Genomic DNA, 24,357 nt, shown 5'->3' on the forward strand with positions numbered 1-24,357 from the left:
CTTGTTGGAAGATCGTCTCTGTAGCTTTCTTGTTGTATCTGTAGAAATCTGTTCACAGAACATCGTCTACTCTAGACTTAGTGATTTTCGACGTTGTACTGAGGTTGTGTGTCGCATAGACACTCTGAGCAACTCAGGCCCTGAGCTGTAGCTTCTGACCTAACTTGTACTGGTATCTGTGTACTGTCACAGTCGGGGATTTCCTTATGCTGAACTTAGATTCAGTAGTATGGGAGTTTTGTGACTTTTGTGGAGGATCTGCTGATGGTCCCTACTTAGTGTCATATTATCTCCTTGTTCCTAATTCTCTGTCGCAGTTGCTTGTTATATTGCTGTTGGGCTTAGCATTCTTTTTATTGTTCAAGCAGACTGTTCTGATTGCCAGTTGGTCAAGAAGTTAGTTTATGAGAGGACTTTGTCAGTCACTTGCTTAAGTCTAATCGAGTCGTAAGACAGCGAACTACTTAGAGCACTTACACACATACACACAAACTTATTTGTATATTGTATTATTAAATGTTAATGTACCAGACGGTACTTAAGAATTATAAATGTGATATGTGCTATCAGCACAATACTACTGTACACGAAAGAAGTGATTATTCTTATTCTGTTGATATTAATTTAATTTAATTTGATATACGCCTAAACAACTTAATTATTAGTAAATTTATTAAATTTTAATTTCTCTAGTTAGTGGCCTACCAGTTGTAATCCTGAAGCACTAATAATTCTTATTGAATTCTAATGTATAATTGGACCAGGATACTGACTAATTGTTACAAAAACCCAGTAACAGGCTGGATGCTAGAAGGGCAGTCCTTTCTAGTATTCACTGGAGATCTCTAAGCTTTTTAGAAATCGCATTTTTTGTAACAGTGGTATCCTGGGGGACAAGAATGAAGGACCACAATGGAAATAAGACAGACAGTCCTCGATGATGCACTGACTTTCTTGGATTATCCTGGGTGGCTAACCCTCCCCCAGATTAAAAATCTAAACAAATCTTATCTTATGGAGATCATCCAGCAGGTTGAGGTGAGACTAAATACCTCGTAGCCAACCAGTACTACATTTGGCTTACAAAGGACCCGGACTCAATTCTGAGTAGAAGCAAGTCTTGACGTGTTTGACCTATACAGGTATAAAGCATTAAATGAATATGTATTTTAACATCTGTTATCAGTAGTCATCTTGCAGTCAACAGGTACCCAGGTTAGAAGACTAGTGGGTGGCATCCTGATTATTATTATTATAATCAAAAAGAAGCACTAAACCAGGTGGCATCCTGAGAAAGATTAAACAGTCAGAATGAAAGTACACTGTAAATGACACTGCTTTTGTTTCTTGGGTTAAACCTCCAGAGTAAATAATCCATGCAGTATTATTTGTCCATACAGGACGGTGTATTATTTTATACAAATACTTGCTAAATTTTTCTTCTTCTTATTCTTTTTAGTAATCTTTACAGGAAAAGGGGTTACTAGCCCATTGTTCCCGGCATTTTAGTTGACTTTTACAACACGCATGGCTTACGGAGGAAAGATTCTTATTCCACTTCCCCATGGATATAAAAGGAAAATTAATAAGACCAAGAACTATTAAGATAAAATCAAAGAAAACTCAGATGAGTGTGTATAAATAAATGTGTACATGTATGTGTAGTGTGACCTAAGTGTAAGTAGAAGTAGCAAGACATGCCTGTAATCTTGCATATTTATGAGACAGACAAAAGACATCAGCAATCCTACCATCATGTAAAACAATCACAGGCTTCGTTTTACACTCACTTGGCAGGACGGTAGTACCTCCCTGGGTGGTTGCTGTCTACCAACGGTTGGAGGCAGCGGAGATGTCCTGTTTAAGGGCAATGTGTGGTGTAAATATTATGCAGAAAATTCGGAGTGTGGAAATTAGGAGAAGGTGTGGAGTTAATAAAAGTATTAGTCAGAGGGCAGAAGAGGGGTTGTTGAGGTGGTTTGGTCATTTAGAGAGAATGGATCACAGTAGAATGACATGGAAAGCATATAAATCTATAGGGGAAGGAAGGCGGGGTAGGGGTCGTCCTCGAAAGGGTTGGAGAGAGGGGGTAAAGGAGGTTTTGTGGGTAAGGGGCTTGGACTTCCAGCAAGCGTGCGTGAGCGTGTTAGATAGGAGTGAATGGAGACGAATGGTACTTGGGACCTGACGATCTGTTGGAGTGTGAGCAGGGTAATATTTAGTGAAGGGATTCAGGGAAACCGGTTATTTTCATATAGTCGGACTTGAGTCCTGGAAATGGGAAGTACAATGCCTGCACTTTAAAGGAGGGGTTTGGGATATTGGCAGTTTGGAGGGATATGTTGTGTATCTTTATATGTTTATGCTTCTAGACTGTTGTATTCTGAGCACCTCTGCAAAAACAGTGATAATGTGCGAGTGTGGTGAAAGTGTTGAATGATGATGAAAGTATTTTCTTTTTGGGGATTTTCTTTCTTTTTTGGGTCACCCTGCCTCGGTGGGAGACGGCCGACTTGTTGAAAAAAAAAAAAAAAAAAAAAAAAAACTTGCTAAATTATTATTATTATAATTAAAACTAAACACTACACCCACAAGGCTCATACAGCAGATACTTGCTAAAGAACAAGTGTAAGCTATACTCTTAAAACCTTAATAAAGGTAGAAATAAGGCAATATAAGGCTACAAATGAATACGTATTTTTTAAGTCAACATTTTGAGCACTATATATTAATCTATAAAAAAGTAGATACCATAACCTTTAACTGTTAAAGAAGGATTTGCAAGTCTCCAACACCACTACACCCTAATAGACAATGTTCTCACCTCACACACCGAGTGTCCATGGTTCGATTCCTGGCCAGGTAGAAACATTGGGCATGTTTCCTTACACCTACTGTCCCTGTTCACCTAGCAAGTAGGTACCTGGGTGTTAGTGGACTGGTGTGGGTGGCACCCTAAGAGACAAGGTTGAAGGATCACAATGGAAATAAGATAGACAGTCCTCGATGATACACTGAATTTCTTAGGCTATCCTGGGTGGCTAACTCTCCAGGTTAAAAAACGAACAAATTATTATCTATCAAAAGACCCCTGGCTGTTTTCAAGAAGATGCTGGACAGGCACCTGAAGTCAGTATCTTACCAGCCGGGCTGTGGCTTGTACGTTAGTTTACATGCAGCCAGCAGTAACAGCCTGGTTGATTATTTCCTGATCCACCACGAGGCCTGGTCACGGACCGGGCTGCAGGAGCGTTGATCCCCGAAACCCACTCCAGGAATACTCCAGGTATCTTATCTAAGTTGCTGCCACACTATTACAACTCCTAAATCATTACACCTCATTCTACAAACTTGAGGAGCTAAAAATTTTTTTACAAAGGTTGAAAACACTAATGCTTTCCTTTGTTGATAGGAACTTAGCTTATAGCCATAATTTTTTTTCCTAACACACTGGCTGTCTCCCACCCAGAAAGGGTGACCTGAAAAAAGAAGAAATACCTTCACCATCTCTCTGACTATCACTTTCCTTGCCAGAGACACACCTATACTACAGCTGAGATAAGATAAGATTTTCTTCGGATTTTTTTTTCACCAAGTCGGCCGTCTCCCACCAAGGCAGGGTAACCCAAAAAGAAAGAAAATCCCCAAAAAGAAAATACTTTCATCATCATTCAACACTTTCACCTCACTCATACAAAATCACTCTTTTTGCAGAGCTGCCCAGATACAACAGTTTAGAAGCATACACTATAAAGATATACGTACTATAACACATCCCTCCAAACTGCCAATATCCCAAACCCCTCCTTTAAAGTGCAGGCATTGTACTTCCCATTTCCAGTACTCAAGCCTGGCTACATAAAAATAACCGGTTTCCCTGAATCCCTTCACTAATTATTACCCTGCTCACACTTTAACAGCTCGTCAGGTCCCAAAAACCTTTCATCTCCATTCACTCCTATATAACACGCTCACCCATACTTCAGAGTCAGACATTATACATGTACTTCTCTTCTCCAAGACTCAAGTCCTGCTAACCAATTTCCCTGAATCCCTTCATGAATGTTACCTTGCTCACACTCCAACAGCATGCCAAGTCATAAAAAACCACTTGCTTCCACTCACTCCTGTTATTTTATTATTATTATTATTACATTCAAGCAGGAGCACTAAGAAAGTACAATTCACACAGTGGCTGGGAAAATGGGAAGCATTCAGGTTCATTCCAAGATAACAAAACTGCAGTCAGCACAAAGTGAATGATTTACCTAACCACTAACACTGCCATCTTTGTGAAAATTTTAATGAAATAAGTACAGTACAGGCTAGTAACCCCTTCTCCTGTTATATATTACTAAATGTAAAAGGAGAAACTTTCGCTTTTCCTTTTGGGCCGCCCCACCTCGGTGGGATATGGCTGGTGCGTTGTATGAAAGAAATAAGCACAGTACAATTAAAATAAGGCTTATGAAGAACAAAAAGTCACAATACCTTGACTGGAATAATATACAAATAACCCATATATAGGAGAAAGCAACTTATAACAACTTTTCAGTTTCACCTGGCAGGTTATTGTGCATAAAGTTTATACTTACATATTTTGGCAATAAAACAACAAGAATGAATTTTCTTTTTTATATACTGTACATACAGTACTTTTGTTTAGTCAGATCCAACACAGATGTAACTTATAAAAGAGTAGTGTAAACCACTTATTATATGCACGTCACATTACAGCAACATTTACATTTAGATTATAATAATGTTGGTATGAACACATTTATGTTAAGAAACATTCTATAATTCTAAAACATTTTTCTTCATAAAATGTCCAGACATCTTGATGACTAAGATTAATTAGTGACAGACCTAAAGTTTTTGTGGGTGGAGGCATCTAATACACACAAAATTTACTAATGTACATAGTGCTGACATGGTATTACACAACTCGTAAAAGAATCTTCTTCATTAAAGCAACAGAAGGTAGATACACCTGTCTAACAGCTATGGTGAATGTCTAGTGGCTTTCTTTTGTGCCTAACACTATTGTATTACATGTAAACGGCATTATCTGTGTACTGCAGAAAATAAAGTACAGTGGACCCCCGGTTAACGATATTTTTTTCACTCCAGAAGTATGTTCAGGTGCCAGTACTAACCGAATTTGTTCCCATAAGGAATATTGTGAAGTAGATTAGTCCATTTCAGACCCCCAAACATACACGTACAAACGCACTTACATAAATACACTTACATAATTGGTCGCATTCGGAGGTGATCGTTATGCGGGGGTCCACTGTATTTGTATCAATCCTTCATGTACTGTACTAGCTTCATCCTTAATACATCACTAATTAGAATTTTTTTTACTGAATTACTTAATACGTACCTCCAATATTTTAAAAACTATGCATTTTTATTCTTGTATAAGTACTTGTATTCATAATTTAGTTTTAAGGCTTCCTAAAATGCTCTGCATAATTAAGGGGTTTCTATAAAGTAATTTACATATGACAATCACCTCAATTGTATAATATAATGTACTCCACTTTATAGAAATAAAGTTTGTTTGATTTTGTTTTTCTGTTGTATTTAATTAGAAGATGACATCATTGCCAGGAAGTAATGGATCATCACCCAAAAGAAGAGGGAAGATAGTTATCACCCTAAGAGAAAGGGGGCAGGGTTACCGCTATGATGTGGCCTGAAATTATAGTCATAACCACGATGAGAAACCCTTTGACTTCACTTAAATGAAGTAAACGCTTATTGAAAATTTTTAATCACACATCATTTGTAAATGATTTTGAAGCTCTAATTCTCACAGTCTGTCCTAGATACATGGGTCCCAGATGATCATCTGATCAGCCAAGCTATTGATTCAAAACTATTAATGGCTCCAGTTCAAGTTTACCTTACTATGTATTCCATGCCTTCAAAAAACCTACTATGGTACTCTATTTATATTGTACTGACAACAACAAGATATTGTACAACTCGAGAGACTAGTTATACCTCAAGACTGCTTGCTGTGTATATTGTCAGCTGCACACCCATCCAGTATCCACAGTGCACAGAAAACATACAGTTTAAACTACACTGTACTTTTACTTGTCATAAAATCAAAATGTTTGAAGGAAATACACACAATGATAAAATAAAATGAGGTAGAATAAAACAGTAAAGGAATCAGGCATGTTTCAAGAGTTTTACAATGGGCAGTTTCCTGAACTTACAAAAAATTTAATGTGCTAGAACATACATATATAACACATAAATACTTCATTTAAAAGTCATTTACATACAGTTTTTCCCAGTTACATATTTATTAAAAGAAACCTATGCCAAATCTGAGCCTAAAGCAGCTGCAGCTAGGCCTACCTACCGAAGTAAAGATAAGAATGTGATGAAATTTCATTAACATCTCGAAACTACAAGTTATATATTTGCTAATAATAATTACAGCTAAAATAATTATTAAGCGCACAAAAATTAGCCTTTGCTAGGAATAATATACATCTGGATATTTTAAATACGTAATATATAAAGTACCTCACATTTAATAAAGTTTGAAACAACAAAAACCGTTCAGCCTTGTGAAGTTCTGTAAGAGATGTTGACACAGCACAAGTCGACGATGTTACAGTTCAACGTCCTCCTTCCTGTCCACCTCCAAATACCACCATAATCAATACCACTGGAACAATGTACATCCACTGGAAGAGAAAGTAGTGATAAAAGGATTACATTTTAAGTAGATCTTTCTTCTTTCAACAAACTGGCTGCATCCCACCGAGGCAGGGAGTTTACCTGGAGTTTACCTGGAGAGAGTTCCGGGGGTCAACGCCCCCACGGCCTGGTCTGTGACCAGGGCTCCTGGTGGATCAGAGCCTGATCAACCAGGCTGTTACTGCTGGCTGCATGCAATCCAATGTACGAGCCACAGTCCGGCTGGTCAGGTACCGACTTTAGGTGCTTGTCCAGTGCCTGCTTGAAGACAGCCAGGGGTCTATTGGTAATCCCCCTTATGTATGCTGGGAGGCAGTTGAACAGTCTTGGGCCCCTGACACTTATTGTATTGTCTCTTAACGTGCTAGTGACACCCCTGCTTTTCACTGGGGGGATGTTGCATCGTCTGCCGAGTCTTTTGCTTTCGCTGTGAGTGATTTTCGTGTGCAAGTTCGGTACTAGTCCCTCTAGGATTTTTCAGGTGTATATAATCAGGTATCTCTCCCGCCTACATTCCAGGGAGTATAGGTTCAGGAACTTTAAGCGCTCCCAGTAATTGAGGTGCTTTATCTCCGTTATGCGCACCATGAAGGTGCGCACGAAGGTGTATCTAGGTCAGCAATTTCACCTGCCTTGAAAAGAGCTGTTAGTGTGCAGCAATATTCCAGCCTAGATAGAACAAGCGACCTGAAGAGTGTCATCATGGGCTTGGCATCCCTAGTTTTGAAGGTTCTCATTATCCATCCTGTCATTTTTCTAGCAGATGCGATTAATACAATGTTATGGTCCTTGAAGGTGAGATTCTCCAACATGATCACGCCCAGGTCTTTGACGGAAGTTTTTCACTCTAATGTGTGGCTGGAATTTGTTTTATACTCTGATGAAGTTTTAATTTCCTCATGTTTACCATATCGGGGTAATTGAAATTTCTCATCGTTGAACTTCATATTGTTTTCTGCAGCCCATTGAAAGATTTGGTTGATGCCCGCCTGGAGCCTTGCAGTGTCTGCAATGGAAGACACTGTCATGCAGATTCGGGTGTCATCTGCAAAGGAAGACACGGTGCTGTGGCTGACATCCTTGTCTATGTCAGATATGAGGATGAGGAACAAGATGGGAGCGAGTACTGTGCCTTGTGGAACAGAGCTTTTCACTGTAGCTGCCTCGGACTTTACTCTGTTGACTACTACTCTTTGTGTTCTGTTTATGAGGAAATTATAGATCCATCTACCAACTTTTCCTGTTATTCCTTTAGCGCCCATTTTGTGCGCTATTACGCCATGGTCACACTTGTCGAAGGCTTTTGCAAAGTCTTTATATATTACATCTGCATTCTTTTTGTCTTCTAGTGCATCTAGGACCTTGTCGTAGTGATCCAGTAGTTGAGACAGACAGGAGTAACCTGCTCTAAACCCACGTTGCCCTGGGTTGTGTAATTGATGGGTATCTAGATGGGTGGCGATCTTGCTTCTTAGGATCCTTTCAAAGATTTTTATGATATGGGATGTTAGTGCTATTGGTCTCTAGTTCTTTGCTATTGCTTTACTGCCCCCTTTGTGGAGTGGGGCTATGTCTGTTGTTTTTAGTAACTGTGGGACGACCCCCGTGTCCATGCTCCCTCTCCATAGGATGGTAAAAGTTCGTGATAGGGGCTTCTTGCAGTTCTTGATGAACATGGAGTTCCATGAGTCTGGCCCTGGGGCAGAGTGCATGGGCATGTCATTTATCACCTGTTCGAAGTCATTTGGTGTCAGGATAACATCAGATAGGCTTGTGTTAGCCAAATTCTGTGGCTCATAAAAAATTCATTTTGATCTTCGACTCTCAGTCTGGTTAGCGGCTTGCTAAAAACTGAGTCATATTGGGACTTGAGTAGCTCACTCATTTCCTTGCTGTCATCTGTGTAGGACCCATCTTGTTTAAGTAGGGGCCCAATACTGGATGTTGTTCTCGACTTGATTTGGCATAAGAAAAGAAATACTTTGGGTTTCTTTCGATTTCATTTACGGCTTTTAGTTCTTCCTGCGATTCCTGACTCCTATAAGATTCCTTTAGCTTAAGTTCAATGTTTGCTATTTCTCTGACCAGTGACTCCCTACGGATTTCAGATATATTGGCCTGTTTAACCGCTCTGTTATTCTTTTCTGTCGCCTGTAAAGGGAGCGCCTGTCTCTTTCTATTTTACATCTACTCCTCCTTTTTCTTAAAGGAATAAGCCTTGAGCATACATCGAGTGTCACCGAGTTAATCTGTTCTAGGCATAAGTTGGGGTCTGTGTTGCTTAGTCTATCTTCCCAGCTTATATTGTTTAGGACTTGGTTTACTTGGTCCCACTTTATGTTCTTGTTATTGAAGTTGAATTTGGTGAAGGCTCCCTTGTGACTAATCTCATTTTGTCGGTCTGGGGCTCCACGCATACATGGCTGAACCTCGATTATGTTGTGATCTGAGTATATTGTTTTTGATATGGTGACATTTCGTATCAGATCATCACTGTTAGTGAAGATGAGGTCTAGTGTATTCTCCAGTCTAGTAGGCTCTATTATTTGCTGGTTTAAGTTGAATTTTGTGCAGAGATTTAAAAGCTCATGTGTGTGTGAGTTCTCGTCAGAGCTGCCTCCTGGTGTTATCACTGCAACAACATTATTTGCTATATTCCCCCATTTTAGGTGCCTCAAGTTGAAATCCCCCAGGAGCAAGATGTTGGGGGCAGGAGCTGGCAGATTTTCCAGACAGTGGTCAATTTTTAACAGCAGTTCCTGGAATTGCTGGGACGTTGCATCCGGAGGCTTGTAGACTAGCACAATGACTAGGTTTTGGCTCTCAATCTTTACTGCTAAAACTTCCATTTCCACTACCCAAAAAGAAAAACAAAAGTTTCTTTAACTTTAGTAATGTTTACAGGAGAAAGGGTTACTAGCCCCTTGCTCCCAGCATTTTAGTCACCTCTTATGACATGCATGGCTTACAGAGGAAGAATTCTGTTCCACTTCCCCATGGAGAAGTTTACACAGGTGTCAGAAATATAATTAATCTTACAGGAATAAAATTCTTCAACCTTAATAAGAATGCAATTCAGAGAGAGTCTTGAAAAACCAATAAAATAACATTCTGAAATAGAGGTTATATGAATAATCTCCATGGGAAGGTGGAAAAGAATTCTTCCTCCATGAGCCATGTGTGTCATAAAAGGCGACTAAAATGCCAGGAGCAATGGGCTAGTAACCCCTTCTCCTGTACAGGGTGACCATGGCTAATCCGGCAATCAGTAATCCGGCACTAATTTTGGCTAGCATAATTTCAAATTTCTAGGGTTGCCACACCAAACTGCCACTACTGATTGGTAGTGCTACTTGCTGCAAGAGTCATTACAATTTCTTTCCCTCCATTTATTGTTATAGCTTGCTTACTTTTAGCCCTAGCCATGGTTCCAACAAATAAAAGAAATGCTTCTCGTTGTGTAAAGCACATACACAGTACATTGCCCATAAAAGTTAAGGTGACTCTGAAGCCACTGTTGGTCACCATGAGCTCAGCTCACTCAGACGAGCTGTGACTGGTAAATTTGGGCCTACATATGAGAGAATAGGTCTGTGTCGTAAGTATGCGCTATATAAAAAAAAATAATGCAGCACACAGTGCATAATGAGAAAAAACTGCGACCGTGGTGCAAAACAGCGACATTGCAGTGTATTTTCATATAGTTTTTATGGTTGTATTCTCGTTTATTTGGTCTCATTTGATAAAATGGAAGATATATTACACAAATAGATATGATTTTGATTGGTTTCACAACGAAAAGTACTTTGAAATTGAGCTCAAAGTAGTGGAAATGTTCGATATTTGCCGATGTTCAAGAGTAAACAAATTATGTCACCATTCAATACATGTCTAACTGGCCGGTCTAATACGTAGTCACAAATGGGTTGACATTATTTATACAATTATTACAATAATGCAGTAGACTACATAACAGTAAATCTATTTTTTTGTGCGAATAAAAATTAAAAATGGAGAGAAAGAGTAATATAAGAGGGGCCTGGAGATGTGACTAATGAACTGAGAAAATGCTATTTTAGTGCCAGGAATGTCTGCATTATTCATTCTGGACCCTATTTTGAAATTGGCATCTTTTGAAATTTGTGTGAAACTGGTCAAATTACCAATTTCTGACCACTTTATTGGGTAGCTGAAACAGGTGAATGGGCAGTTTCTTGTACTCAATCAACAGAATAGAGGGAATACTAGCAAAATAGTTATGAGTTTGGTAGACTGGAACAATGGAATGGGTAAAAAATAGGGTGTAAAGTGGGTGAAATCACCAATGCGTAAATATCACCATTGGGTTAAGTGTATTCTAACCTAACCACTCTGTAATTTGTCAAAATCACTAATCCAGCACCCTACAGGTCCCAATGATGCTGGATTAGTGATGGCCAACCTGTATATATTGCTAAAGTTAAAAAGAGAAACTTTTGTTTTTTTCTTTTTGGGTCACCTTGCCTTGGTGGGATATGGCCGGTTTGTTGGGAAAAAAAAATGAATAATATTCCGCTGGAGAACAGAAGACAAGCTACATTCATAAAATAATGATGCACAGCTTCCCACGTGTCAAGTGTTTGCCATGAAACAAATAACTAAAAAACCTAGAGTAATAAAATTATAATAAAATGTAATCAAGGGATCATACACTTGGGAAATAAGAAGTTGTCAGTTTGATCCAAAGCAAGAGAAAAGCAATTTCTTGAATCAAGAGCCCTTCATCAGTATCAAGGTACTCACTTTCCTTTTTCAACCTTTAATTAGTTTAAGATCTTTATTTTGCACCCCCACCCATCCTGTGGGTGGTAGTCAAATGATTACAGAGGTACATAATGGGTCCAGAGACTGTACCACAACATTACAGAGGTACATAATGGGTCCAGAGACTGTACCACAACATTACAGAGGTACATAATGGGTCCAGAGACTGTACCACAAAGTTTTGAGAGCTGAATAAGTTACAGTGGTAATGAACTACTTACATATTTATATCTGGTTACAGTCATATTGAGTTACTTATGCAAACATGAATTAGGAGGCAGAGAGAGAGAGAGAGAGAGAGAGAGAGAGACAGACAGACAGACAGACAGACAGACAGACAGACAGACACACACACACACACACACACACACACACACACACACACACACACACACACACACACACACACACACACACACACAGATGACGTGAAGTTGATGAGAAGAATTCACTCGATTGAAGACCAGGCAGAACTACAAAGGGATCTGGACAGGCTGCAGACCTGGTCCAGCAATTGGCTCCTGGAGTTCAATCCCACCAAGTGCAAAGTCATGAAGATTGGGAAAGGGCAAAGAAGGCCGCAGACGGAGTACAGTCTAGGGGGTCAGAGACTACAAACCTCACTCAAGGAAAAAGATCTTGGGGTGAGTATAACACCAGGCACATCTCCTGAAGCGCACATCAACCAAATAACTGCTGCAGCATATGGGCGCCTAGCAAACCTCAGAACAGCATTCCGACATCTTAATAAGGAATCATTCAGGACCCTGTACACCGTGTATGTTAGGCCCATATTGGAGTATGCGGCACCAGTTTGGAACCCACACCTAGCCAAGCACGTGAAGAAACTAGAGAAAGTGCAAAGGTTTGCAACAAGACTAGTCCCAGAGCTAAGAGGTATGTCCTACGAGGAGAGGTTAAGGGAAATCAACCTGACGACACTGGAGGACAGGAGAGATAGGGGGGACATGATAACGACATACAAAATACTGAGAGGAATTGACAAGGTGGACAAAGACAGGATGTTCCAGAGATTGGACACAGTAACAAGGGGACACAGTTGGAAGCTGAAGACACAGTTGAATCACAGGGATGTTAGGAAGTATTTCTTCAGCCACAGAGTAGTCAGTAAGTGGAATAGTTTGAGAAGCGATGTAGTGGAGGCAGGATCCATACATAGCTTTAAGCAGAGGTATGATAAAGCTCACGGCTCAGGGAGAGTGACCTAGTAGCGATCAGTGAAGAGGCGGGGCCAGGAGCTCGGACTCGACCCCCGCAACCTCAACTAGGTGAGTACAACTAGGTGAGTACACACACACACACACACACACACACACACACACACACACACACACACACACACACACACACCTGTGTCATTGACGTGTATAGTATGCAAAATTATGGAGAAGATTATCAGGAGGAGAGTGGTGGAGCACTTGGAACGGAACAAGAGTATAAATGCCAACTAGCACGGATTCACGGAAGGCAAATCCTGTGTCACAAACCTTCTGGAGTTTTATGATAAAATAACAAGTAAGACACGAGAGAGAGGGGTGGGTTGATTGCATCTTCTTGGACTGCAAGAAGGCCTTTGACACAGTTCCTCACAAGAGATTAGTGCAGAAGCTAGAGCATCAGGCACATATAACAGGAAGGGCACTGCAATGGATCAGAGAATACCTGACAGGGAGGCAACAACGAGTCATGGTACGTAATGATGTATCACAGTGGGCACCTGTGACGAGCGGGGTCCCACAGGGGTCGGTCCTAGGACCAGTGCTATTTTTGGTATATGTGAACGACATGATGGAAGGGTTAGACTCAGAAGTGTCCCTGTTTGCAGATGATGTGAAGTTAATGAGGAGAATTAAATCTGATGAGGACCAGGCAGGACTTCAAAGAGACCTGGACAGACTGGACACCTGGTCCAGCAAATGGCTTCTCGAATTTAATCCTGCCAAATGCAAAGTCATGAAGATAGGGGAAGGGCACAGAAGACCACAGACAGAGTATAGGCTAGGTGGCCAAAGACTGCAAACCTCACTCAAGGAGAAAGATCTTGGGGTGAGTATAACACCGAGCATGTCTCCGGAAGCACACATCAATCAGATAACTGCTGCAGCATATGGGTGCCTGGCAAACCTGAGAACAGCATTCCGATACCTTAGTAAGGAATCGTTCAAGACACTGTACACCGTGTATGTCAGGCCCATACTGGAGTATGCAACACCTGTTTGGAACCCGCACTTGATAAAGCATGTCAAGAAACTAGAGAAAGTACAAAGGTTTGCCACAAGGTTAGTTCCAGAGCTAAGGGGAATGTCCTATGAAGAAAGATTAAGGGAAATCGGCCTGACGACACTGGAGGACAGAAGGGTCAGGGGAGACATGATAACGACATATAAAATACTGCGTGGAATAGACAAGGTGGACAAAGACAGGATGTTCCAGGGAGGGGACACAGAAACAAGAGGCCACAATTGGAAGTTGAAGACACAAATGAGTCAGAGAGATATTAGGAAGTATTTCTTCAGTCAGAGTTGTAAGGCAGTGGAATAGCCTAGAAAATGACGTAGTGGAGGCAGGAACCATACACAGTTTTAAGACGAGGTTTGATAAAGCTCATGGAGCGGGGAGAGAGAGGGCCCAGTAGCAACTGGTGAAGAGGCGGGGCCAGGAGCTAAGACTCGACCCCTGCAACCACAAATAGGTGAGTACAAATAGGTGAGTACACTCGTGGAGGAGTCACGTAGTTTGAGCTCGTGTTTTGGTGGTAATTTCTGACTGTGCCATAAGGAATAGAGTGTGGGATATAGGCGTGTGCACGCATAAGAGTGCATATAATCACTTAAGGAAATATAAGTGATCACAGAAAAGAAAACAAAGGAAATAGTGACTAAGTGTTTAGTGGGGGCCGGGGGAAGGAAGGTGAACGGTTGTGTCAGGCCTAAATAGTGTTGCCATAATAACGCAGTGGGGTATTTTGAAGAATAAGTGCGACTCAAGAACAGGGAGATAAGAGACATGTATAGATGTGTCAGTAAATACAGTGAGTGAAAAAATTAGATGAGCTAGAGACTATAGTGCATACAGGAAGTTAGTGGAAAAATTACCGAGAAGCATCAAGCATCTTCAACTACTGGGACACAGGACAGACCCGCAACGTTACTCCACTGCCAGTCGCAAGTAATTTTCACCTAGTTTGAGTATCATGGGGTCAATAGTACCTGTCTCTAGCTGGAATTGGGGGTCACTCTCCTCGAGCTATCAGAATTAGAATAAGCAGCATTTACTGGCATTTAATAGAATTTAGAGGTAGCGGCATACAGGCGAAGCCTAGTGTATTTATTTTTGAACGTAATTTTAAACACATAAGACAGTACAGTGGGAGCCAAGAGATCGGGTACATATGCAATACATATGTAGTACATATGTGGGAAATAAGGACTGCTTACATAAACATATGCACACACACACACACACACACTAGGTGAGAACAGGCTCTGCTGTTAGGCACTTGAATAGCTGTAGCATGCACACACACACACACACACACACACACACACACACACACACACACACACACACACACACACACACACACACACAAACACACACACTAGGTGAGTAAAGGTCTCCTGTTAGGCACTAGAATAGCTGTAGCACGCACACACACACACACACACACACACACACACACACACACACACACACACACACACACACACACACACACACACACACACTAGGTGAGTACAGGATCTGCTGTTAGGCACTTGAATAGCTGTAGCACACACACACACACACACACACATACACACACACATGCACACACACACTAGGTGAGTACAGGATCTGCTGTTAGGCACTTGAATAGATGTAGCACGCACACACACACACACACACATACACATACACACACACACACACACACACTAGGTGAGTACAGGATCTACTGTTAGGCACTTGAATAGCTGTAGCACACGCACACACATACACACACACACACACATGCATGCACACACACACACACACACACACACACACACACACACACACACACACACACACACACACACACACACACACACACACACACACACGCGCGCGCGCGCGCCAAGGAGGTCTGGTCTGAGACCGGGTCGCGGGGGCGGTAACCTCCGGAAGCAACTCCAGTGAGTGCCAAGTCAACTATGCTGTGATGGATATGTGGGCCAGTGGGCTCCCAGCAGTAACAGCCTGGTTGACCACGCAATCATCAGGAAAATCTTGCCTCACGGCGAACTCCAAAGGTAGGAGAACCTTCGGAGAACCATTAAAACTTGTCACATATTTGTGACTGTGTGTGTGATAGTCACACACCAAGAGACAGGCACAGTGATAAACAATGAGAGACGGATGAAGAGAGAGGCAGGAACAGCCAGAGAGACAAGAGGCGTCCTGGAGGGCTTATATAGAATGTAAATAAAACAGTGTGGGACATTAACAATGAGTGGAGTGCACGCACACACACACACACACACACACACACACACACACACACACACTCGATCGAAGACCAGGCAGAACTATAAAGGGATCTGGACAGGCTGCAGACCTGGTCCAGCAATTGGCTCCTGGAGTTCAATCCCACCAAGTGCAAAGTCATGAAGATTGGGGAAGGGCAAAGAAGACAGCAGACGGAGTACAGTCTAGGGGGCCAGAGACTACAAACCTCACTCAAGGAAAAAGATCTTGGGGTGAGTATAACACCAGGCACATCTCTTGAAGCGCACATCAACCAAATAACTGCTGCAGCATATGGGCGCCTGGCAAACCTCAGAACAGCATTCCGACATCTTAATAAGGAATCATTCAGGACCCTGTACACCGTGTACGTTAGGCCCATATTGGAGTATGCGGCACCAGTTTGAAGCCCACACGTAGCCAAGCACATAAAGAAACTAGAGAAAGTGCAAAGGTTTGCAACAAGACTAGTCCCAGAGCTAAGAGGTATGTCCTATGAGGAGAGGTTAAGGGAAATCAACCTGACGACACTGGAGGACAGGAGAGATAGGGGGGACATGATAACGACTTACAAAATACTGAGGGGAATTGACAAGGTGGACAAAGACAGGATGTTCCAGAGATTGGACACAGCAACACAGGGACACAGTTGGAAGTTGAAGACACAGATGAATCACAGGGATGTTAGGAAGTATTTCTTCAGCCACAGAGTAGTCAGGAAGTGGAATAGTTTGGGAAGCAATATAGTGGAGGCAGGATCCATACATAGCTTTAAGCAGAGGTACGATAAAGCTCATGGTTCAGGGAGAGTGACCTAATAGCGACCAGTGAAGAGGCGGGGTCAGGAGCTTGGACTCGACCCCTGCAACCTCAACTAGGTGAGTACAACTAGGTGAGTACACACACACACACACACACAAAAAAAAAAAAAGAAGTTCAAGTGGTAATGCATTTACCAGTGGTCAAAGTCAGGGTATTTTTCCAGAATGGTTGGTAATACGTATACCACTGTGGATAAAATATATTTTCAAAGACAGAAGCACATCCCAATGAGCTTCAACCATCCTTATAGATGGAGCATTATAGAAGGTCTGGCTATTTTGAGATAATAAAATGTTATCAGAAAAAGTAGCAACTTACGTATTTGGCCAAAAAGGATCGATTATCTTTCCCTTCCGCCTTTTCATTCTTCATGGCTTCCAACTTTTCTATATAAGTGGCTGTGTCTGGCCTATAAAAAGAAGAAACTTATATATATTACTGCAAACAGTAATGTAAACTTATAAAACAATAAAAATTACAAAAAACAGTGTGAGCTTCAAAAAGAAAATTAGTAAAGATATTCTGAATTACTATGAATTTAAAATAAACATATAAATAACACAATGAAATCAAGTTGAGTCAGACTTCATATATGTAATTTTTTTTTTTTTTTTTTTTTTTTTTTTTTTTTTTTTTTTTTTTTTTTTTTTTTTTTTTTTTTTTTTTTTTTTTTTTTAACTTATTTCAAATCACTTTGGATTTGCAAAATACACTACTCTCTAGCTTTCTTTCAGCGCTGTATGACCCTAGTAGGTTTACTGCTTCTCTTTGATGATAATAATAATATAGTTTTCTTTACACACAAATGTTTATGCTTTGTCACACATATATACATGCACACACACATGCATGCATGCACACACTGAGCTATGACTCGACCCCTGCAACCATAAATAGGTGAGTACACTTTTGTAACAAACTGGCCGTCTCCCACCAAGGCAAGGTGACCCGAAAAAGAAGAAACAATTTCACCACCACCACTCACTCCATCATTGTCTTGCAGGAGGCCTGCTAATACTACAATTCTAAATTGCAAATATCCCCACCCCTCCTTCAGAGTACAGACATTGTACTTCCCATCTCCAGGACTCAAGTCCAGCTACCTGGTTTCCCGGAATCCCTTTATGAATGTTACCTTGATCACATTCCAACAATATGTCAAGTCATAAAAACAGCTTGCCTCCATTTACTCCTAACATGCTCACACACACACACACCTGCTGGATGTCCAAGCCCCATGCACACAAAACCTCCTTTACCCCCCTTCCTCCAACCTTTTCTAGGTATTTATACAGGTGCTCCTTAACTCTCAATGGGGTTCCAATGAACCCATTGTAAGTTGAAAATACAAGTCAAATATGAATATATGATAGATAAATAAGTAAATAAATAACCGTCACTGAATATGTAAATAAACAAATAATTACTTTAACTAAATATGTACCAGTATTGAAAGGTAAATAAATGAATTTAGGTTTAACTTATCAATAAATGTACAGTACTAAATATGCACTGCTATCACACCATCATAAAATCAAAATATCGTAATTTATTACATCCTCTAAGTATAAGACTAACACTGGAGCAGGAGTCGGAGATCTTATGATGACTGTAGTGTTGTGCTGCACTGGAATAATCTCTGGTGGCTGTCCTCGACACACAGCAACAGGAGGGATCAGACCCACACCAACTACCGACATCCCAGCACTGTCCACCATCATACTCACCGTCTCCGACAGCGCACTCTCGTATATCTGACACTAAAGAATTACAGGTACTAAAATAATCTTCTATAATAATTGCTTATAACAAGTAAAAAATTATTTCAATTAAACTTTACATGGGAAAGTGGTTCACTTACCTTTATCACCCTCTCTGTTCACCACACACCCACCAGTCCTTCAAATTTCATCTTACCTATCCTCCTTCTTTCCCAAACTTCCCAAAAGCTCTGGTTACAGTATTTATTACATGGGAAAATAAATCTATAATTTAGTGACAGTACAATGAACACAAAATACAATACATACAGTAGACAGTAAAACCTCAATGTATCAGACCCCCTATGTAATGGATTTCAGATATAACAGACAAACATTTGGCCAGACAAGTGTACAATGCAATGGACTAAGTCTGCTGCAGCAAGATTTTGTTCATTAGTGGTACTGTGTGTCCAGAAGGTTCCTCATATAACAGAACAAGTCTGCTGCATCGAGATTTTGTCTGTTAGCAGTAGTGTTCATGTTTGATAAGCTTTCCATACAGTGGACGATGTCTGATGCATCAGGCATTTTGATACTAAAAGTTTTCATCTAAATAGACACCCCTTCCCGATCTATTTGTGCATTATACCGAGATTTCACATTTCAATAACGTACCAGTTGTCAGCTAATACTCTATTAAAAGAGGGTAAGATAATTGTAAAGTACAAGTCGGCCATCACTAATTCGGCAATCAGTTATCTAATTCCATCAGTAATCCGGCACTAATTCCAGCTAGCATAATTTCAAATTTCATCATTATGCTAACTCATTATACTGACTCAAATTTCATCATTATACCAACTCAGAAATTGTGCAGATGATTGTAAATCTACAGCGGCAAGCCAGTGGAGGAGAAAGCAGTGATGAAAGTTAGGAAGATGTCTCTCTATTGAGAGGTTAATTAAGTGTATACTAACCTAACCACTTTGCAATCCAGCAAACTCACTAATCTGGGCACACTACAGGCCCCAGTGATGCCGGATTAGTGGTGGCCAACCTGTAATATAAATATGTTGCCCTTACACGTGTTAGGGTAAATGCATACAGTAACTTGATGCTCATACATGAATTTAAATTCAGTTCTTAATTACAACGCTAAAAAAATTATAATAACAATGCAAAATCATAATGGGCACAAGAAAAAACAGGAGACAAGATTATGTAAATAAACATTATATTTTAATTTAAAGAAAATTGAAAATTAGGCTTGGTAGAGTACTGAAAGTCATATATATATTGTAAATATCACATTAGTGAAATGTATGGCAGGTCAAGATAAACTGCATGCAGACAGCATTCTTTGTGATTTCTTTTCAATATTATTTATTACTGCAAAGCTTTTAGTTATCTTCCAGCAGACTACACTACTCTGGATTTTCTGAATGCCTTCATATGCACAATTTCTATAGAGATTCATTCAAAGATGGGGTTTATTAGATAGGTTTTAGTGTTATCCCTTTGTGTTTTCTCACAGCTTACATCTGGGTCTGAAGTGCACTTCTGGATACTAAAGACGTGCTGAAAAATATAATGTATGTATGGCATACAGTGTACTGTATTTTTTTTAACACACTCGCTGTCTCCTACCGAGGCAGGGTGACCCCAAAGAAACACTTTCACTATCATTCACACTATCACTGTCTTTGTAGAGGTGCACAGATATGACAGTTTAGACATCACTCTAAACAGCAAATATCCCAAACCCCTCCTTTATAGTGCAGGCATTGTACGCTCCACCTCTAGGACTCAAGTCCGGCTAACCGGTTTCCATGAATCCCTTCACAAAATATTACCCTGCTCACACTCCAACAGCTCGTCAAGTCCCAAAAACCATTCATCTCCACTCCTATCTAACATGCTCACACATGTCTGCTGTATATTAGTAAGTGTAAATAGATTTAAATGGGTGTTGTGTGTTTTCTAAAGCATACATTTGATATGATCGTGATGCCTGCCTTGTTGTTTGATAATTAGGTTTATGTAGTTCAGTTATCTATCCCTTTGCACAAGTAGATAATGTGAGATATAGATAGAGGTGTAAAGTACAGGATGAACCGAGCAGTGTTGGACACAGAGCAGGAAATTTATGAAAGTGCCACATATAATAATAATAATAATAATCTTTATTTACTACAAGTACATGTACATGGTATACAGTCCTAGCTGACAACAATGACATACTACTACATAGAAAGCCACTTGTTATGCTGAGCATCTCGGGCAAATTAGGTCAGTGTCCCAGGATGCGACCCACACCAGTCAACTAACACCCAGGTACCCATTATTTACTGATGGGGAACATAGACAACAGGTGGAAAGAAACACGCCCAATGTTTCTACTCTGGCTGGGAATTGAACCCAGGCCCTCGCCGTGTGAAGCGAGAGCGTTAACCACCAGGCCACCAGAGCCACTATAAACTATCATATGTGCATGCCTCTGGCAAGACAGTCATAGTGTGAATGATGGTGAAAGTGTTTCTTTTTCAGGTCACCCTACTTCAGTGGGAGACAGCCAATGTGTTAAAAAAATGTAATACATATATAAGTTTAAGCCTTTGAATTTACCTTCACATTTTCTGTCTGAATACCTTTTATTATAAGATTTTATTTTATCCTTTTAGTTTAATTAAAAAATATACATGTATATATTAGTAATGTTTTTTTACATAAAGTGTGTTTGTTAGTTTTCTCTGTGTAGTTAACTATAATGTTTATACCCAAAATATGAAGTAGGTGAATTTAGAAGATACCATGGATATCTTTAACCTTTTTTTGTTTCCAAGAAAGAAGTATTAGAACTATGATAATGATGATGATAATGATGATGATGATGATGATGATGAGGAACATTTGAAAATACTTACAGCTTTGGTGAAAGTTGACACATAACCTTTTTCTTCCGATCCTTTATGATACACTCTGATGCGATACAAATCGTCGTTCTCTGCCAGGGCCTGAAAGACAAGCATCCGTAATAAGTAAATGTATAATGATTATTCATAAATATAATCGAACACAAAGCAATATATTAAGACCTCACAGCTTTCCAATACTTACATTTAGAAATTTACAGCATAGGAAGTAAAGCATAGACGATAATCTCAACACTAAAATTGTTTTCATAATATTGCAAACATTATACCATAATACAATGTAACATTTATGGTGAAAATTTGAATAAGTTTTAAAAATAATTGGGAACCCTCATTATATTTATCAATGTTGCATACCTCTCTATTCCATGTACAGTACCATCATCTAATACTGTTATAGTGTATCTCAGGAGTCTCATTCAAATGTTATATTATAATTTTTAGTAAAAGTAACATAGGGTGGCACTATTTCAATGAACCATTCAGATATGTTATTAAAATTTATATATAGAGATGTATTCTGATGATCACAATCATTTAAACTACAAAGTACAGTACTGTATTATACCAAGTAGGTGACATATTTATGACCAGTTTCAAGAGGTCTTCTACTCTTGCAGCCTGACCTAAAGCCAGGTAGAGGTCATAATACAAAAAAAAAAGGGAAACAAATCACATTTTTAACTTACCCGCAGCTTATCGTGTAATTCTGGGGTCCACTGGCGCATATGCGTGACCAGAGCATTGCCAGACTTGACTGAGCGCACGTGGATTGTTGATCGGGGAGAGAAGGTGGGGTTTGGACCTCCCTCAAGTGCATCCTCCACCACCAGGGTGAGTTGACCATCTAGAAACTCATCCTCCTGAAGGAATAAAATTACAAATGAAAATTCAATGATCTCAATATGTGAAAAAAATACGAAGACTTTATTTTCTGACCTAACTACTATATTTGAGAGAAAATGAATCTCACTAATTGAACATAAAATGCAGTAGAACCCCTGTATCCGCGGGGGGATAAGTTCCAGGGACCTGCCGTGGATACCAAAACCATAGATAGTAGCAAACGCTACATATAAATCCAATACATACCTATAATAGAGTTTAATTGATAAATTATGCAGAATAAGAGGAGAATTATCACCTTTTCACTGATGGGAAGCAGTTCATGGCTTCTTTTAGGCTTTGAAGAACTGGCAGCTTCTCTACTTTAGTGCTCTGGGACCATTATTATGTAAAATTAAGAGGTGTGGGTTGCATCCTGGGGGACAAGATTGAGGACCCCAATGGAAACAAGACAGACAGTCCTCGACGACACACTGATTTTCTTGGGTTATCCTGGGTGGCTGACCCTCTGGGGTTAAAAATCCCAACAAAATCTTATGTTATCATTCATGGATATCATCCCCCCTTCCCTCCCGAGAAAGTAACCCAGTAAGTTTATTTAGGTACAGGTACACATAAGTACAATTATCATACAGTGTGAGGTGTCCCGTGGCCTGGTACCTAACACACTCACCTTACACTGCGTGTCCATGGTTCGATCTCCGGCACGGGTGAAAACAATAGGCTTGTTTCTTAACATCTATTGTCTAGGCGCTAAACCCAATTTATCAATATTAAAATATATATTAAAACACATGAACCAACATCAAAAATTTCCTTGATAGAGCGATGCTTGACGAGGCCAAAACTCCACCATTTTTTTAAAACATCCATGAATACTGCTGCACCTGAAAATAAGGAAGCATTAATATATTACCTGAAAGCCATTAAGTCCTCCCAGAGCAGCCAATATGAGGAAAAATAACCACCAGGAAACTGTCTGTCCTGTCATTGTCTTGTTGTTGTTGGGGTTTTTAGGGCCACTAACATGATGCACCGTATTAACCTGGTCTTCCTGTGTCACCTGAATAATTGTAATAATAATAATATCTTTATTACCAGTACATGTACAAGGTATACCAGTACATGTACAAGGTATACCAGTACATGTACAAGGTATACAAGTACATGTACAAGGTATACCAGTACATGTACAAGGTATACCAGTACATGTACAAGGTATACCAGTACATGTACAAGGTATACCAGTACATGTACAAGGTATACCAGTACATGTACAAGGTATACAAGTACATGTACAAGGTATACAGACCATAGCTGACATCAGTGACATACTACTATATAGAAAGTCCCTTGTTATGCTGAGCATTTCCCGTAAATTAGGTCAGTTTTGTCCCAGGATGTGACCCACACCAGTCCACTAACACCCAGGATGTGACCCACACCAGTCCACTAACACCCAGGATGTGACCCACACCAGTCCACTAACACCCAGGATGTGACCCACACCAGTCCACTAACACCCAGGATGTGACCCACACCAGTCCACTAACACCCAGGATGTGACCCACACCAGTCCACTAACTCCCAGGATGTGACCCACACCAGTCCACTAACACCCAGGATGTGACCCACACCAGTCCACTAACACCCAGGATGTGACCCACACCAGTCCACTAACACCCAGGATGTGACCCACGCCAGTCCACTAACACCCAGGATGTGACCCACACCAGTCCACTAACACCCAGGATGTGACCCACGCCAGTCCACTAACACCCAGGATGTGACCCACACCAGTCCACTAACACCCAGGATGTGACCCACACCAGTCCACTAACACCCAGGATGTGACCCACGCCAGTCCACTAACACCCAGGATGTGACCCACACCAGTCCACTAACACCCAGGATGTGACCCACACCAGTCCACTAACACCCAGGATGTGACCCACACCAGTCCACTAACACCCAGGTACCTATTTTATACTGATGGTGAACATGGACAGCAG

At 40.4% G+C, this 24,357-nt stretch overlaps 1 protein-coding gene across 1 annotated transcript; it reads right to left on the minus strand.

The window, feature by feature from the left end:
• Positions 1-6,186: 6,186 nt before the first annotated feature.
• EMC10 (ER membrane protein complex subunit 10) lies at positions 6,187-23,404 on the minus strand. The gene is made up of 6 exons (XM_053788724.2): positions 23,262-23,404; positions 22,189-22,362; positions 21,491-21,580; positions 18,442-18,623; positions 17,182-17,272; positions 6,187-6,716 (listed from the first exon to the last, which is right to left on the minus strand). The coding sequence occupies exons 1-6, from the start codon at positions 23,334-23,336 to the stop codon at positions 6,648-6,650; spliced, it is 681 nt and encodes a 226-aa protein (XP_053644699.1). The 5' UTR covers positions 23,337-23,404; the 3' UTR covers positions 6,187-6,647.
• Positions 23,405-24,357: the final 953 nt, after the last annotated feature.

Source organism: Cherax quadricarinatus, chromosome 89 (genome assembly GCF_038502225.1).
Source record: "Cherax quadricarinatus isolate ZL_2023a chromosome 89, ASM3850222v1, whole genome shotgun sequence".
Lineage (NCBI taxonomy): Eukaryota > Metazoa > Arthropoda > Malacostraca > Decapoda > Parastacidae > Cherax > Cherax quadricarinatus.